The sequence below is a fragment of the Vigna angularis genome, chromosome 10 (genome assembly GCF_016808095.1).
Source record: "Vigna angularis cultivar LongXiaoDou No.4 chromosome 10, ASM1680809v1, whole genome shotgun sequence".
Classification (NCBI taxonomy): domain Eukaryota; kingdom Viridiplantae; phylum Streptophyta; class Magnoliopsida; order Fabales; family Fabaceae; genus Vigna; species Vigna angularis.
In genome coordinates, this window is record NC_068979.1 from 4655272 (window position 1) to 4672613 (window position 17342).

Here is a 17342-nt window from a genome sequence, read left to right on the forward strand (position 1 = left end):
GAACAGAAACTGCTATGTAAACAATTTCTAGAATGATGTATGCATAAGGCCTTTTACTAATGTAGGATTAAAAAATATAAGAAAATATATTATACTTTTTATTTGTTGAATAGAAAAAAAATAATGTGGTTTAAAGTGTAGGGAGGTTCACTACATACACACATAGATCTCTATAGTGTTAAGATATTGTCCGTTTTGAGTCAGATCTTTATGAATTTGCTTTTGGTACCACTTCAAAAGGAACTCATGTCCATTTCTTATTTTATAAGATGTCAGACTTTGTTTGTACCTAATAATCCTCCCCTCAAACCTAACAATCTTTCCTTCAAACAAAGAACTATGGTTCTCCACCTCCACCTTTCCTATAGGAAAAGTTTTTCATGATCTATATTCATCACATACACACATATATTTTCATATTGGTAAAATATTATCCGTTTTAAGTCAAACTCTCACAAATTTATTTTTTATATTACTTTAAAAGACTTACTATTTATACATGTATAAACCTATATACATATATTATTTTATCTAATATTAAACATATCATATCTTATTTTATTTAATATGAAACTTTGTTTGTAATTGTATAACATAAAAGTGCTTTTACAAGACTCAAAATTACTTCTAAAAATATAAAAGAAGTCAAAGGTATGTGTAGTTGCTTTAAAACGTTAGTCTACACAGTCATTGGAAGTTGTGTTGTGACTTCACATACGAGAGAAGAGTAGAAATTGGAAACAAGGTATGATAGGATTCCAGAAGGGAACCAGTAAGTGCATAAAGTGAACACGTGGATTCCCCTTGAACAGGGAAATAATCATGATGCCACGACAACGTCATTAGTGGTAGTAATATTTGACTGCATCATGTTCCACAACTGCACACCTACAGAACAAAGGACACGTGGCATTACCACAATAATAGTTCACACTCTACCTGTGTCCCAGTTACTAGATTCACCCTGTCACAACACGTTCGCTTTTCTATTTTACTATTTGTTCCCATTTCCCATTTCCCAAGCCAGAACCAAGAACCAAGAACCACCTCTCTTATTATTTCTAGCAGTGTTGTGTCGTATCTCCAGATGCCACGGAGAAACGCAGCTCCCAACAACATATAAGAAAGAGAAGAGAACCCAGAATTTTTGCATTTTCGTTGTGTTTGAATTTTCCAATCGTTAAGGCTACGCGGGGTTTAGCTTATACTACGTGTGAGAACTGAACGCACTCGGTTTTCCTAATAGAGACCGCACTGCCAAAGATAGAAAATATCAAGATTTGGCCCGTTCTTTAATCCTCTTCTCTCTCCAATTCTTTCTCAAACCGAAACCTCCACTCAATGTATTTCACCTGCTGCTATTCCTTCCTCAACAGCAGGTAATCGCCCTATCACATTATTTCTCATTCATTCTACCTTTCAAATTCCTTATAATGCATCAATTTTTTCAAACCTTCGCTGCTACGAACAATGGAAAACCCTCTCAATTTCCACACAACTTTCTTTTCGGTTTTAACAAATATAATTTGTTATGATACATGTCGCTATTCCTGCGTTATCGCTTCGGAAACGAGATATACGGCGCTTCATTATACCCACGTTTTCTTTTTATTGCATATATTGAATATGCGCTTCTGTTCATTCCCTTTGAACGCTTCTTAATCTATATATGTCAGATTGTTTGTTTTGATTTTTCACGTTCTTTGGAAGCTATTAGGTCTCAAACATGATTTCTCTATCCTAAAGTTTCTAAACATGTGAAGTTTTATTTCTTTGGATAGATAATCATGTTAAGTTAACATCCTCTGAATCTTTCTTATACTGATAGCAGTTCAGGTTCTGGGGTTATTGTCCAATAGCCTCCAAATTCAAATAGCTAATAAGAAAGAATGGAAATATGTTACCACGCTCACATCGATCGCGAGATTGAATCGCTCATAGAAAGAATACATCCTCCCAGGTACTGCTGCAACCTCTCTGGCAATTTCTTGTCGTCTTCTTATTCTTGTTCAACTTGACAGATATCATTGTTTTTCTTGCTTAGCCGAACCATGGTGGATTGATTCCTTAATGAATTACACGTATTTGATCATGTGTTGGCAGGGTCTGCATCGATAATGATTCTTGCCGAGACTGCACTGTGGTGAAGGTTAGATTTAATTCTCTATGGTCAAGTTGCATATATCTTAAATTATCATTTTGTAATTGACTATTTAATCATGCTTGTATACGTTGTGTGTTTCCAATTCGTCCTTTGTGGTTTTCAATGATCACCTCATCAACCACAGCTAGTATGTCCTAATGCTACTTCTTTGGCTAAATCATTGAGCACACTGTTGGAAAATGGGAAGGGCATGATACATGTTAGATTAATGTCCATTCTGCACATTACCACTTGGCTCTTAAGTATGATAACTAATCATTATTATATTATATTATTATATTAGATGCAAAGAAACTGAGTTGTCCCTCTAACACTTGGTACCAAAAGCCAATGCAAATTACAATACGTGCTTGCTTTTTTAACCATTAAAAGAGGATATGAATGACAAAGGATAAAAGGAGTTTGCTTTTTGTCATCTTATTAGAAGAAAAAGCTCCTCTTCTTTAAGAAAACTAAATCTTGATTGTATTCAATCAAAATGACGTAATCCTTTAGAAAGGAGTGTCACGGGTTATATTAGATAGATGAACGGGATAAGATGATTAGCGATAGAGAGAAAAAGACTAATTTTACAGAAAGTATATAACATGAAATATGTAATTGAAAAAAGAAATACTTGGTAGCATGGCAATCAGGAGGCAAAACCTGGGTGCAGCAAGCAAGTGCTAATTAATTAAGAGCTTGACTTGAGTTTGTTTTAGAAAAACGAAGATTAATTAAATATAGTGTGTTGTGAAAAAGCAGGTAGACAGTGCAAACAGGAAGGGGATATTACTGGAGATGGTCCAAGTGCTGACAGATCTTGATCTCATCATTTCCAAATCATACATTTCCTCCGATGGTGGATGGTTTATGGACGGTCAGTGTCTCTCTCACGAGTCCCTTTTATTCCTCAGCTTTCTGCATTTTCCGCAATCAACCCAAATATGTATAATTATTAAATAAATACCTTGTCACTTTCTACAACATGCATGAGCTATGCATGCGTCATATATTACCAAGCCCCATAACTTGGTAGGACAGTCTCATTATCTGCAAACGTACGTCAGTAGTCCGGTTCTGATCCATGCCGCGTGGGTCTTTTTTTTTTTATTGCAAAATTCAGTGTTCCACGTGACTGATGAAGCTGGCAAGAAGCTCACAGACGAAACGCTCATGCTCCACATCCAGCAGGTCATTCTGTCTATTTCTACAAATATTATTCGCACTGAAAAATAATGCTGTCACACTCAAATTGTTAGAAAAACATAAAAATTCATAAATGAATTCTATGAATGTTATTATTAAATTACAGCTTAACTTATTGAAGCGTTAAATTACATTTTAACAATATCATTGAAACTTCTCTACATAACTCGTGGTTGTTGAAGTTGAGAAACAAAATTGAAACAAAAAGATTAAGAGGAAGATTGGAAAGAAATGAGTGATTTGAAGCATTTGAAATAAAGATAAAAATGGTACAGGAACTGTGCGTGACAAGAAGCAAAGGAAAGATTTCAAGGGATAGAGAAGGAGGTTGTGAGAAAGGAGCAGAGGAAGAGGTGGTGGGAAAGGAGATAACAGCGATGGAGATGAGTGGGGTGGATCGAGCTGGCCTACTATCAGAGCTAGCAGGAGTGTTGGTTGAGCAGGAATGTGTCGTTACCGCTGCAACTGCATGGACCCACAACGACAGAGTGGCCTGTATAATATTGGTGGAGGATGCGTTAAAAGCAGGGCCCATAAGCGACCCAAAACGGCTGGGCCTAATGGAGGAGCAGCTGGAAAATGTGGTGGCGGCCCATAGGGGAGAGAGGAAGAGGGTGAGGGTGACGAGGTTGGGGGCGGGGCACACCCAAAGGGAGCGGAGGCTCCACCAGCTGATGTACGCGGACAGGGATTACGAGAGTTGCCGCGCGTGTGACGGGGACAGTAGCGGGGCACACAAGAAGGGCTGTGATGGGACCCACGTGTCTGTCGGGAAATGCGAGGACAAAGGGTACTTGGTGGTTAACGTGAGAAGCAGGGATCGTCCTAAGCTCTTGTTCGACACCGTGTGCGTGTTAACGGACATGCAGTATGTGGTGTTCCACGCCGCCATCAGTTCCAAGAGATCCATGGCTCATCAGGTACATAATAATTTCTCACAACTTAGTTTAGTCATTGGTGGGCCTGTTGTTCTAATACGTGCTATTGTCATGCATAGGAGTACTACATAAGGCAGATGGGTAGTTCAGGTATTCCCAGCGAAAGCGAGAAGCAAAAACTAACCTTATGCTTAATCGCTGCAGTGGAGCGCAGAGTGTCGCATGTATGTATGTATGTTGTACTTACATTTTAAAAATTAAGTGAAATGTTGGATTTTGAATGTATATATGTCTGGTGCAGGGATTGAGAATGGATATTGTAACTGAAAATAGAGCGGGGCTACTGTCGAATGTGACGCGGGTGTTTCGTGAAAATGGGTTATCCATATCGAGATTTGAGATCGGAACGGAGGGAGGAAAAGCGGTAGGATCATTCTTTGTGACAGATTGTTCAGGTGAAGAAGTGAACCCAAATATCGTGGAATTGGTGAGACAAGAGACCGGTGGATCCGTCGTTATTGATCACAAGTCGCCCCATAGACTTCATCAATCATCGTCCTCCTCCTCCTCGGTTATACACCAAACCACCGACACAGAGGAAGGCAAGCCAAAATTCTCACTCGGAAGCTTGCTATGGTCTCGATTAGAACGCCTCTCCGGCGGTTTTGGCCCCATTAGATCCTGACAACCTTATTCCCCCTCAATTATTTTCTTTACTTCAATCAATGTCGCTCCTAAATAGTTCTGTACATAGACTCTTTTTTTTTTTTTAATTTGCCTTTTTCCTTTTACTTTGAAGAGTGAGCAGCTGGCCACATTATAAGCATGCGTTTTTATTTTATGGTCATTGTACACATTCTTCTCATATCAATATCAAGGTCGTTACACGATCAGAAATGACTTTTTACAAATTAATCTGTGCATGTACGTTACCAGGTAGGATGAGCATTTAGCCATGTAGAAATAGTTTTATCGATATTCTCGTTCCAATTTCCAGTGCTTGATTTTGGTTTCATCTGGTGATATTATTAAGAGATAATGATACGTTGATGTTGAAAACTATTTTATAATTATATTTTTTAATTAAAAAGGGCACTATGATACTTTCTTTCTATGCAAAACTAATTCTCGTGTATTTTCGTTTATTAAAAAAATAACTTTCACTCTCAAGATATAATTTTCCAAATGAAAAGCTTCCAACTTATAATTAGTATGTATCTTAACGTTTAGGCCTACCCGCCTCTAAGAGAGGGGGCGAAGCAGTCAACAAAACCAGCCCCTCCTTTTCTCGACATGAACAGCAGTTTCTTCAGTTTTTACAAGACAGGTGCTAATAAAATCCCACTCTGATTTCTAGTTCCTAATAATTTTCTGTTGTTAACCTAGATTTGACAGAGTTTATTTTGTAGACAATGATTCTTCATGTCTATTACCAAAGCTACCAGACTTATTTTTAAGCACTAATGAAGTTACGTGGGTATTGGGTAATGAAGAAAATAAAACACAAGGTTTTTCTTTTTTCAATAGCTGTTAAAATGTACCGGCTCTGGCTATCATCCTCCTACTCATATTGACGCTTGCTACGAAAATAAAATCTAATTCAAATTTCTACTTGCATGTGTGGATAGAGAAATGTTCCAAGAAACGTTCAAAGTAGAAAAAGAAACGAGACACATGATATTTTTGACATATTTACAACAGCTAAATTACTTTTTACCGAGAGGAATGTCACGTGTTACTTACAAAAACTCGTGTAAAAATCAATAAACTAAAACTAATTGCTAGTAAATTTGGTAAATTCGACCCAATAATGAACACAATTGAAAAGAGTATGCTGGCAATTTATTATTATAATTTATCATACTAATCATTGTCAAGCTGCACACTGACTTGCATAACAGTCGGCCATAAAACTGCGACAACACTAGTTAAAGTTATTGCAACACTACAACACAACTAACAATGGACAAAGTCTACATTAAGTATCATAGGTATCGTCAATAATATTCTAATGAATATTGATTGATACCACATTCAACAAGTGTCACTTTCATATAGATAACCAAAATTGGTAACAATTAGGAATCATTTAGTTGTAAAACATGTATTCATTTGTTTATTACAAAATAAATGTCACTTTATTTTATTTTATTTCTTGTTTTCAAATTTTCATATAGAAAACAGTGAAAATAGAAATAAAAATAGAAAATAATACAATTATTTTCATTATTTCTGTGTGTTGTATATATTTATTAAAATAAAGAGTAAAATAAAAGAATGCTTCATAATTTGTAATAAAAAAGTAATAAACAAGTAATAAAAGTGGAAAATATTTTCTAAAATCAAATAGCTCCTTAACCAAAAAAGTAAGGTTGACTTTGATTAAAAACAATCCAATAAAACATTAATTTGTGTATCGAGCTATTCTCTCTTAGTTCTTAATATATGATCTTTAACAACAAAAAATTGGACTATTATTTTTGGTCATTAAAACCAATTTTCTTTCAAATTCTTCACTTACTTGTATCTCGTGTCAAACCATTAATAATGAAAAAATCAAGAAACAAAACATGTATATACTTAAGCAAAATAAATTCCTAAACAAAGCATCTCAGACAAAATGCTACAAGTTTAGGACACTCATTGAGTACTATGTGTTGCATATAATCCTGAGGAATCATACTTATCTTGTTTTAGAGAAAAGATCGAATAGATACAACACTAGAGAAGGGAAATGAAAGAAATCCTAAGTCAGCCTGTCACTTAAACTCGAGAACAGTTTCAGAACCAGAGAAACTAACACGATAGGTGGTACAAAACTTTAAAAATTTCAAATAAATGAGATAATGATACTACACGGACCAAATTAATTATTTACTAAAAAACAATCATATTCAGCATCTACAGTTGTCCAACAACAATTAATCTTACAATCTTAGTTTTGTTTCCATGTCTTCTATTAATATTGAAGAGGTAATATTATTTATCACTACAATATGCAAACCTTTTAGGCTGTAACTTGTCAACATAGTTAACCCAGTAATTTAAACCACCGATAAAATAAAGCAGAACCAATAAATATTTTCTAATTAAAATTCAAAAAGGAAATAACACCGAGAAAGGTGTAAAGATTATGGAAGTTACAAAAGAAAGACGGATGCTTCGAAAGTCAAGAGAAACACCAAAGCCCAAATACAAGTAGTGAGCAGAAACTACTTATGATATCTGACGTTTAGGCACAACAGCTATATGTTTCATGTCTGTAGTAATGGTAGTGAAAGGGTCTTAAATTTAGTAGTTTGTCCTGAAAAGAAACATCTAGGATTCTAGGTAGCTCATAACCAAATAGCCCTAGTAAGACTATGGCATTGGACGCTAAGAAACTTTGCTATAGATAACGCCTGCAGTATATGTTCATAAAGTGTCGTTGTTCGCATCTTTTAAATAAATATTTATCATAACCATTTACTAGAAATTCAGATATCAAATAGAAGATTTAGTTTATGTACGGTGCAATAAATAACCATACACAACACAATGCCCAGTGGAGACTGGTTTTATTTACAGACAGTCTTTCAGAATGTCAATCGTAGAGTACACGTACTATATGCAGATATTCACAAAAATATAAGGGAATCACATAAAAAAACTTACCTCTGGGACATATTCCAAGGCATTGTCATATTACATCAATGTCATCAACGTTAAGCCAATCATTGGACTCCTTGGTCACAGAATTACGAGAACTTGAATGCTCAGAACCAGCATGTTTGCTTTCAACAGAGAACCTATCCTTATCAGAGCTAGGAGAACTTCTACCTAACTGAACCCAATCTCGGGAGTCTTTTGTTGAAGAGTCAGAACCTGATCTAGTTTTCTTATTACTTTCATGTACATCAACATCGTCCTCCTCAAGATCACTGAATGACACATCCTCATCATTACCAGTTTGAATATAAGTTCCACTGGGACCAACCATTTCAGAACTATCCTCTTCTTTCAGCCAATCATCGGCATCGTCCTCATAGGTTTCATCCAAAAATCTATTGCTTGAACCAGATGCTGATTGCTCTGCAGATGGTTTTACCGGTTCCTCTTTAGCCACGGACTTGACAATAATTTCTGGAACATCACTTTGAGTTGCATTTTTCTCCATTTCAATATCAGAGGTAACCATAGATGGGACTGCTTCAACAACAGATGCCTGAAGAGGTAGAGATTCAAGTGGAGAACTGTTTGGCACAAGGAGATGTTGCTCCTCCTCTTTTGGAGGAATATTGCCTCCGGCAGATAGCTCCGATTCTTTCTTTTCCTTACCTCTTTTGTCTAAGGCCTGAGTTAACATTGCTCTAGCTTCCACTATCTGCACACATACCACGATTGGTAGTAACAAAGGCAAGGACGATTCAAGTAATACCAAAATTACTACATAGCTAACATCAAATGTGACAAGCATGACAATGTTTATTTTGGAGCATGATGGACACATTTTTTCAGTCATAAAAAGGGATCACAGATAACTTATAACTTCATGAATCATGAAGGACTTTCCTAACAAGATTTAAGATTCCGATGCCATGTTTATCCTGAACAATGAAATACCTTAGTTTTCTCTGCTTCAATTATTAGTAGCACTCAATAAAAGTTAAAGCAATTAAGACAAGCAAACAAAGAAACCAAAACAACACAATCATTTTACTTAAGAGGCATCAGCTCACATTTGCCCGACAAAAAGTATACAAATGCAACGAATATAGAAAACCAACGCCAATAAAATTTAACTTACTTGGGGGGTGGATAAAATATCAGCATCACTTTTGCTGAGTCTAGGATGCAGGAGTACAAAATAAATCTTCCAAAAGTTACCATCACTCATGTATCCGGGGCACAGTTCCATTCTAAGAGCAGCTAAGCTTGGTGCCAGATGTTCAACAGCTAAAGCGTGCTCATGTTGCGCATCGGACAAATCAAAATCTAAGCAACAAAATTCCAGAGATAGTGAAACATCAGCCACGATCAAATATCATCTAAAATACACACATGAACATCTTAAGAAGCCCATTAGGGCAAACTGCGAGAATAGCCATAACTATTATATATCTGTCTAGAAGTAAAAATAAATGATCTCGAAATTTCGATTGGAACGGTAAACAGAATTTGCATAACCAAGAGTGAAAAGGTCGATATACCATCAGAATCAGCATCGTCAGGAAGAGGAAAATCGAGCCAAGTTTCTGGATGCAGCGCTACGCTTCTGGCAAAGGCAACCACGTCCTCGGTAACTCCGACAATGCCTTCCAGATCGTATTCCTCTTGGGATCCAAGCTGAAGGAAATTCGAAGCAATCTTGGTGAATTCAGATACCGTCTTATTGCCAGAAATTTTGGAGATCCCGCTCTTGAACTTGCCACCAATCTCGGCGAAATCGTTACGGATTCCGGCGATAATATCTTCCTCGGAGGAGGTGGGATCGGCGTCGGGAGTACGGGGTTGAGGATCAGGCGGCGGGGCGAGGAAGGAGGCGACGCCCCATATCTGGCGGGAAAAGGATTTGGTGAGCTCGTTGAAATCCTCTTTGACCCCGCGCGCGGTGGGACTGGGAGTGGATGCGGAATCGGGTTGAACGGGTTCTGATTCGGGTTTCTGCGGAGGGGATTTTAGGTTACCGCCATTGTCATCGTCGATATCGTCGTCGTCGAGTCTGAGTGAGTTTGCGATTGTCCTTGCAAACCACGACATGGTTTGGTTTGATTGATTGATTGATTACAGCTTCTTACCAGATTTCGATCGCCACTTCCTCCCAACTCAAGACTCCCCTCCTTCACCAGATAAGACCATACTCTGCGACACCGTTTCAGATTGCACAAACCAAAAAATTTTATTATTTGAGTTTAATTATAATTTCCCATTAACTTTTTCTAATTCATTCTTATTTCTAACTCTGCAACCTTCCTTCATTTAAAATGAGAGTAGAGATTAATTTGTAATTTTGAAAAACATGTCATTTTTCTTTGTTAATTATGTTTACGTTTACATTTCTTCACATTGTAATTAATTAAATATTTTTAATCAAACCTTAAATGAATATATTATGTTTCAATTTACTTAAATAAAACTTGTGAAGTTGAGACTTAGTTCAAAGTGTTAAATTTATGAGACATTTATATCTTCGAAAACTTTATCATTTGAAGTCCTTGTGTGAATTTTAATCACAATCAAGAATCAAGTATAAATATCAAGAAACAAAATAAGATGTATAAATATGTGTAAAAATCTAAAAAAATAAAGTATAAGTGATAGTAACTATTTTAAAATAATAACATCCAATATTTTATTTTATTTTAAAATAATTAAAATTTTAAAATAACTATTATAAATATAATTTTCTAAATTCATATTCTTTAAAACATCGTTTTTAAAATTATATTTTTTTGTTTCTTCTTGTATTTGTATGAGGATTTTAACTCTTGAATTATCTATTTGATGATCAAGAAATGTTTAAACAATCATAATAACGAGTTCTACAATTCTAGCCGATCAATTTTTATTATAAAATTAGTAAGATTTTACTCTTTTTTTTTTCCTTTCTCATTCCTAATATGTTTTAAAAGAGTTTAGAATTGTTACATGTGCTATCATTGCTTCTCTTATTCATTATTGGTTGGTAGATAACATGAAGATCAACTCAAACTATACTTTCTTACTTGAATCAAGAATATAGGAGAAAAACAATGTAAATCTACTACAATCAACGGTTGAAGCATAATACATGACTTTTGCTTAAACAATGAATTAAGCTATATGACTTCGAAATATATTTAAAGATATACGAGAAAAACAATGTGAACCTACTACAGTTAACTGCAACAATAAATCAACTTTCAATTACAAAAAATTTAGTGCATTACAGTAGTACAAAACATATAGCAATTAAATATCATTTTATCATCGAAACAAAGACAAATATAAAAATTTGACTTGAGTATTACTTTACAAAATATTTTTACAAAGATGTTAGAAAGACTAAAGTTTAAAACTACTCGTAGGCACTATGTTTCGAGTTATCTAATTTTACATAAACGAAATATAATACAAATTCTAGAATAATATAGAAAAGTTTAAGATTTGATATATAAGTGATTATACCTGTCATTTTCTAAAATAATTAAGTAGATAAAATGATTTTATTAATGCATATTTATGATACTAATTAACGTAGACAATTACAAAATATATTTCTTTTCACTACAGTTTTTACATTTTACTCCATATTGTTTTAAAAGTTATCTCCACATCTTTTTATCCCATCAACTATTCTTTGACGACTTCAAAATACTTACAAAAACATTGAAGGGCCATCAACAACGAAGAACACGTGCTTTGATTATAGTGAAAACTATTATTATTATGATAAAGCGAACTTAGTCTTATCTATCTATATGTAATGAGCAGAACATGATTGCGTAGTGCTGCAGCAGTGAAACAGGAGTCTTACAAACGTTGAATTCGTAAATTATCCGAATACAGTTTTTGTTTAATACATTATTTTCATTTTTGAACAATTTTTTTCTTCTCACTTGGAGTTCGTTTCGTCTGCTCCACGTGCATTCTATGGCATTCGTGAAATATTTGTCCATTTTACATCATGGTACGTGTGTATCAAAACACACTTGAATTCATTGAGTTAAAAACTACCTGCATTGAATTATATTCTCTTTTCCATCTTGAATTTAGCCTTTTATTTTCAATTCAGTTTAACACCAATCACATGAATCTGCACATTTCGCGTAACTTTTTTTTCCTAATGAAACAGCCTTACTGATTAACCAAACGTTTCTATACTTTTATTTTATGTAAATTTTAATAATTTCATCTATACAAAAGAGTACATAATGAAAAAAAGGTGTAGCTAGCATCTGCTGGATCCTAGATCTAGATAGCTGAAGTCCAGAAGAAACAAATTGTGGACAAAAACTATCTGCACCAGACAAAATGATTGAACATATGTAGCTAAAGGAGATAGTTTAAATTATGTTATTTCATTATAGCATCAAGAAAATAAAAAGAAAACAGTAATAGAAAAACTAAAGAACCCGACCCGGTTCCAAGGTGGCCATGGTTCCTTGGGTGGTACGAGGGACAGAGCACCAGTTATGAGAAGAGGAAGATGATAAATTAAACTCCAATGTTTGAGGTTTCTGCTCCTGGTACCAGTTAGCGGAGGACACAGTTGAGGACGGTGCAACGATGTTGTCTCTGCTTGGCAACATTGCCTGTGGGGGCGCGGTAGCAATAGGTGAAACCCTTTGGAAAAGTTGATTATGAAGTTCAGGGTTGAATTCAGGTGCACCCGTAAGCCGCTGAACAAGGTCGCGGAAGTTGATAGCATCCACCTTGTACACTCTGATCGGTGTCGGTGCCGGTGGTGCCACCGGCGCTTTCTTCCACGGTTTTGCTTGTGCCTTCCTCACAGAATGAAGCATAGAATTAGACTTGGACACAGGGTAAGAGCTGGAATAAGCTTCCATAACTTAGATCGCTAGTTTAGTTGGTTTGATTTGATTTTCTGTGGGAATGATGATTAAAATTGAGGTTTATATGAGAATCAAGCTGCGTGGGTGGAGGCTATAACAGGGCACGATGATGGTGTGCTGCTTTTGAACTATTATTTATAGATTGTCGTGTGCAAATTGAGGGTAACGATGATGAAGGAGAGTTCATTGTTGCATGGAATGTCAATAAAAGACAACGACTTGAGGACGAGGCAGCTCAGGATTCAGACGTGATTTTTGTCTTGACCGTCGGCGGAATATATCATCATTAATGCATATGCGAACTCATCTCGTTCCATGGTCAAAATAATGAGGTTGGATGGATCACCATTTTAATTATAATATTATTATTATTATTAATTATAATATCCTCCATGCTTGTCTTCTTTCCACATTATGTTTTCAATCATGTGATTTATTGTCTTTTAGAAAGATGCTTCTCTTGTGTATGAATCATGTGATTTTTTGTTATATGCTTGTGTTAAATAATAATTTTTAGATTTTATTCTTATAACTACGTGTCCCTGTTTTAGCAAACTACTCATAGAATGAAAAGACACTTTCATTCACTTGGCAATAACATAATTTATTTACTTTTAAACGATTTTTCCAATATAATGTTAATGTTTTAACTATAGCCGCCTAGCTACTCATAAGCTGTCAATTTCAAACTCTATATTGATGCTTTTAAATGAATGTTCGTGCCTTTTGGAATTCAGAATGAAGATTGAACAGTTACTAGAAATGGCCAACATCACAAAGAAGACATAGTGTTTTTCTTTTTACTATTTTGGGAAAGGGAAATGATAAATTATTCAAGTGCATGTATGTTATGGATTGGTCCCTGTTGTTAACCTTGTTAATGATGTGCAGGTGTCCATTTTATTTTTGTATTATTATTATTATTATTAATAATAATAATAATATTAAAGGTTGAAGAACTAATGGTATCTTCATTTAACCAAATTCCGTACCATAAGCTATTAAACTCCTGCCTTTTCTTTTAGAAAAATGCCTTTGTTATTCCATTTATTTAATATATGCTACAAACATAAAGTCTGCAACAGTTTTTTTTTCCAACGATGGTATTCTCTAAATTTCAACCGATTCAGTTGTTGGCAATTAATACTTAAAATGGTTTATGTGTGAATTAATTATCAAAAGAACTTTGAAATTCTCATGGTGATTTTGTTGTTTCTATATACATTACTATTTGTTATTTACCAAAGTGAGAGTAAATAATCATAAGATGATGGAATGAAAGTGTCGCAAGAAAAATGTGTGAAACTTGATGAAATGGATTTCAACTTTTTCCATCTAATATACACGTTTTGCTTTTTCTTTTGATTTGGAAACGTGATAGAAAAAAAGTTTTATCATTAAAGTTTCTTAACAAATAAATAAATAAATTGTTATGGTTTTGTATTTACACTATTTTATTTTATCTCATTTTATTCTGTTCTACACTCCATTAAATATTCCAACATAAATTTAAAGTTATCACGGTAAGGCTGAATTTCATAAGAAACAAGTTGAAGTTTTGAGTTACATATTTTTTTTATATAATTAACTCGACTTAAGTCAAATATAATTCAATTCAAGCTATGCATGTTTTAAAATAAGAATATTTATTAAAATATAATATATTTTTTCTTGCTCACAATATATATATATATATATATATATATATATATATATATATATATATATATATATATATATATATATATATATATATATATATATATATATATATATATATATATATGAGAAGGGGATGATGCGAGTCAATGTTTATGTGCTGAATTTTTAGGTTTATTCTTCACTCTTTAACTCACAATCTTGTTATCCTCCAGTGACGAGTCAACAAAAAACGTGAGTCAATTAAGCCATTTTTTTTTTCACATCAGCCATTCGCGCAGACACCATGCTTTTGACTTAAGACTTTTTCTCTTATCTCTACCCTTTGAGTATTCCCAATATTGAGTTTTAATTTATTCAAACCTTCTATTGTTTTAAGCGTTAAAAAAATCATTATATTTTAATTAAAAGAAATTATTTATATTATATAAAGTTAGTTAATACATTTCAATAATTTTTAATCATTATATTATAACTTAAAAGTAACAATAGTTCCCTCAATTCGTAAATGAAGACAGTATTAAAAATATCTTTTATATTTCAACAATTTCACTATGGTAGTGAGATGAGATTCGAGGTGGTGAAGCAGTAGAATGTAAAATGTAACAAGTTATCATGTAGTTCAAAAGGGGGATGAAAAATATATTTTGTTTGGTTCATTTACCCAAATGAAAATGATCCTTATATTTAAATGCTGAGAAAGAAATCAATGTATATTTTTTAGCATATGGTTTAACAAAGTCGAGGCATAAGAACAAGAGGGCCTTCAAAATTAGCAATTTCTGGGTCTTGTGTAGCTACATTTCTTAATTATTTAAACTTGGTTCTAACATTAGACTCTATTTTTTCTGGTGACCACATTCTTTGTAGTGATGTGGTGGGCTATAGCATATTTAAAATAATAAAAAACATATTACCTGTTTATATTTTGTAGTTTAGAACCGAACAATGTATTTAATACGTATAATTGATTTTTAGAAACGCCACTATGAATATGACTAAAAAATTTCAAGCCTTGTGTTGTAAGAGTTATTGTCTTCCATCCCCATTGATGATAATATTTTGTTGAAAAATATTGGTTAAAAGAATTCATGACAACGTAGTTTCTTGAGAATAATTTAAAAAACTTGGTACTAAAGAAAAATAGCCCCCAAAATAAGAGACAGAACCTTAACGAGAGTCCTAAAAATTTCAAATTTTGACATTGATTTGATGAATCCTGATGACAGAAAACGCAGGTTCAATGAAGCCATCGTTAATATGCTATATCCCTCCTCCTCTCCTCAGGTATATCTTTCTGCCTCTCGTCGTTTTCTTTCAATTCCAAGGTTAATAGTATACTTTTATCGTCGTCTAGAGCGAACGAGAGTTGGAACCTGCGGAACCCTTGATCGAAGAGTCTGCTGCTGACGTTATTTCAGGTACGATTTTGGACAGCAGGAACCATGCTTTAACAATCGCAAAAATTGAAAGAAACATTCTTGAAATGTAGGTGCTTTGGATCATTGTGACAACAATTCCTCGACTAGCGTTGAAGAAGAGCATGACTCGGAGACAGAGAAGCTCAGCAGGGCCCAGCGAAAGAAAATTCGGAAGAAGAAACTGAAGGAAGAAGTCGTCCATCGCGGAAAACTTATTGGACCGTTGTTGCCTCTGACTTCCACTCAAGTTACACGTGATGCTCCACCTGTTCGATCAAATGCTTCTGAAGAAGGTTCCAAGAACATTCTCACTACCTTTTATCAATGTCTTGTTATGTTATTGATTGCGTTATGTGTGTTATCTCTGACTTTTATGCAACACACCTTGGTTTAGGTGGTGTGGCGGATTGTGGTGGTAAATCAGGAAAAGTGAAGCACCGTAGGATGGCAAAAAGGCTTGCCAAACAAAAGGGAAATGCCTCTACTTTGGACAACACAAATCAAAGTTCCGCTGAGGACCTAAAAGAAGCCCGTTTATAACTAAATGCTGGAAACAATCACAAAATAGAGATGCGATTTTTTAGATTGAAGTTGAGCTCGTGATACAGTGGTTAATTTTTTAAAGTAGTTTCAGAATGGATGGCTGTATTAAAACGAGTTTGCTTCTTGTTACTCAACAAATTTCCTTGGTTAACAGCATCATTCTGTGACTGCGGTTTACTTCATAATTTCATTTATTACCCCCTCAATTTATATGGGAATGTGTGAAATAGATCATCGATCACGAGAGGAGAAAGTGATAAACGCATTTAATGGGTTTACAGTTCTTGCATCCAGGGGGTGAAAAACGAGAAGTCCTGTAATGCTGGTTCCTTTATTAAACCTACATGTTCTTGAGGACATGCAGTTTCTTGACCTCCTATGGTTTAAGTTGGTAATCTATTTTATGTTTACTAACATGATTTTCCGTCTCGAAGCAAAGGGTTTCGCAATTCCTCTCAAGTTTTCATTCTCTCACCTTTTTGCGATTTCCTTGACCATTTGTAGTGTCCATCCAAGAACTGAAAGGTTGTTTCTTCTTGCACCTTTCTTTTTTTCTTCCTAGCACAATTATAAAATCAATAATCCCCAAATTATCTCACATTAAAATCATAATAAAAAGTTCAAAGTTACACTCTTTCTTTTTAATGAATTTCAGATTGTTCAGTATTTTCGGATTCGAAAAAATGTTTCAGAATATGCATTAAAAAATATATTATAGAGTATGTATTCTAGAACGTATTTTCGGATCAAAAAATAACTTTTTAGATTAAAAATCTGAAATAAGTTAAAAAAATTACATTCAAAATTGTTTATTCTAAAATATATTTTTAAATAGGAAATTACAGTTTGAAACCTATTTCTGGAATGAATTAAAAAAAAAAAACTTAGGATTCTAAAATTCGGAAGGTATTTTCACACTGGATCTTCATCTTCTTCGCTCATTCCTCACCACCAT

General features: G+C 34.3%; 4 protein-coding genes across 7 annotated transcripts; 2 read left to right on the plus strand and 2 right to left on the minus strand.

Moving 5' to 3' along the window:
- Window positions 1–1002: 1002 nt before the first annotated feature.
- LOC108335152 (ACT domain-containing protein ACR1-like) lies at window positions 1003–5141 on the plus strand. Of its 4 annotated transcripts, none has more exons than XM_052869748.1 (8): window positions 1003–1379; window positions 1829–1960; window positions 2104–2149; window positions 2906–3023; window positions 3270–3337; window positions 3628–4272; window positions 4350–4454; window positions 4532–5141. In XM_052869748.1, exons 2-8 carry the CDS (start codon window positions 1890–1892, stop codon window positions 4913–4915), a joined length of 1437 nt encoding a protein of 478 aa, XP_052725708.1. In that variant the 5' UTR covers window positions 1003–1379; window positions 1829–1889; the 3' UTR covers window positions 4916–5141. The 4 variants fall into 4 exon arrangements, with proteins under 4 accessions (XP_052725708.1, XP_052725707.1, XP_052725709.1 ...); XM_052869747.1 differs by having other exon boundaries at window positions 1832–1960; XM_052869749.1 differs by having other exon boundaries at window positions 1004–1379; window positions 1832–1960; window positions 2909–3023.
- A 2527-nt stretch (window positions 5142–7668) lies between these two features.
- Window positions 7669–10096, minus strand: LOC108334585 (uncharacterized). Its single transcript, XM_017570448.2, has 3 exons — window positions 9420–10096; window positions 9017–9204; window positions 7669–8593 (listed from the first exon to the last, which is right to left on the minus strand). Exons 1-3 carry the CDS (start codon window positions 9967–9969, stop codon window positions 7910–7912), a joined length of 1422 nt encoding a protein of 473 aa, XP_017425937.1. The 5' UTR covers window positions 9970–10096; the 3' UTR covers window positions 7669–7909.
- A 1956-nt stretch (window positions 10097–12052) lies between these two features.
- Window positions 12053–13006, minus strand: LOC108335562 (VQ motif-containing protein 29). Its single transcript, XM_017571597.2, has one exon. The coding sequence runs from the start codon at window positions 12756–12758 to the stop codon at window positions 12315–12317; it is 444 nt and encodes a 147-aa protein (XP_017427086.1). The 5' UTR covers window positions 12759–13006; the 3' UTR covers window positions 12053–12314.
- A 2463-nt stretch (window positions 13007–15469) lies between these two features.
- On the plus strand, window positions 15470–16593 carry LOC108335535 (uncharacterized). The gene is made up of 4 exons (XM_017571571.2): window positions 15470–15710; window positions 15781–15844; window positions 15916–16137; window positions 16239–16593. Exons 1-4 carry the CDS (start codon window positions 15636–15638, stop codon window positions 16382–16384), a joined length of 507 nt encoding a protein of 168 aa, XP_017427060.1. The 5' UTR covers window positions 15470–15635; the 3' UTR covers window positions 16385–16593.
- The last annotated feature ends 749 nt before the right edge of the window (window positions 16594–17342 follow it).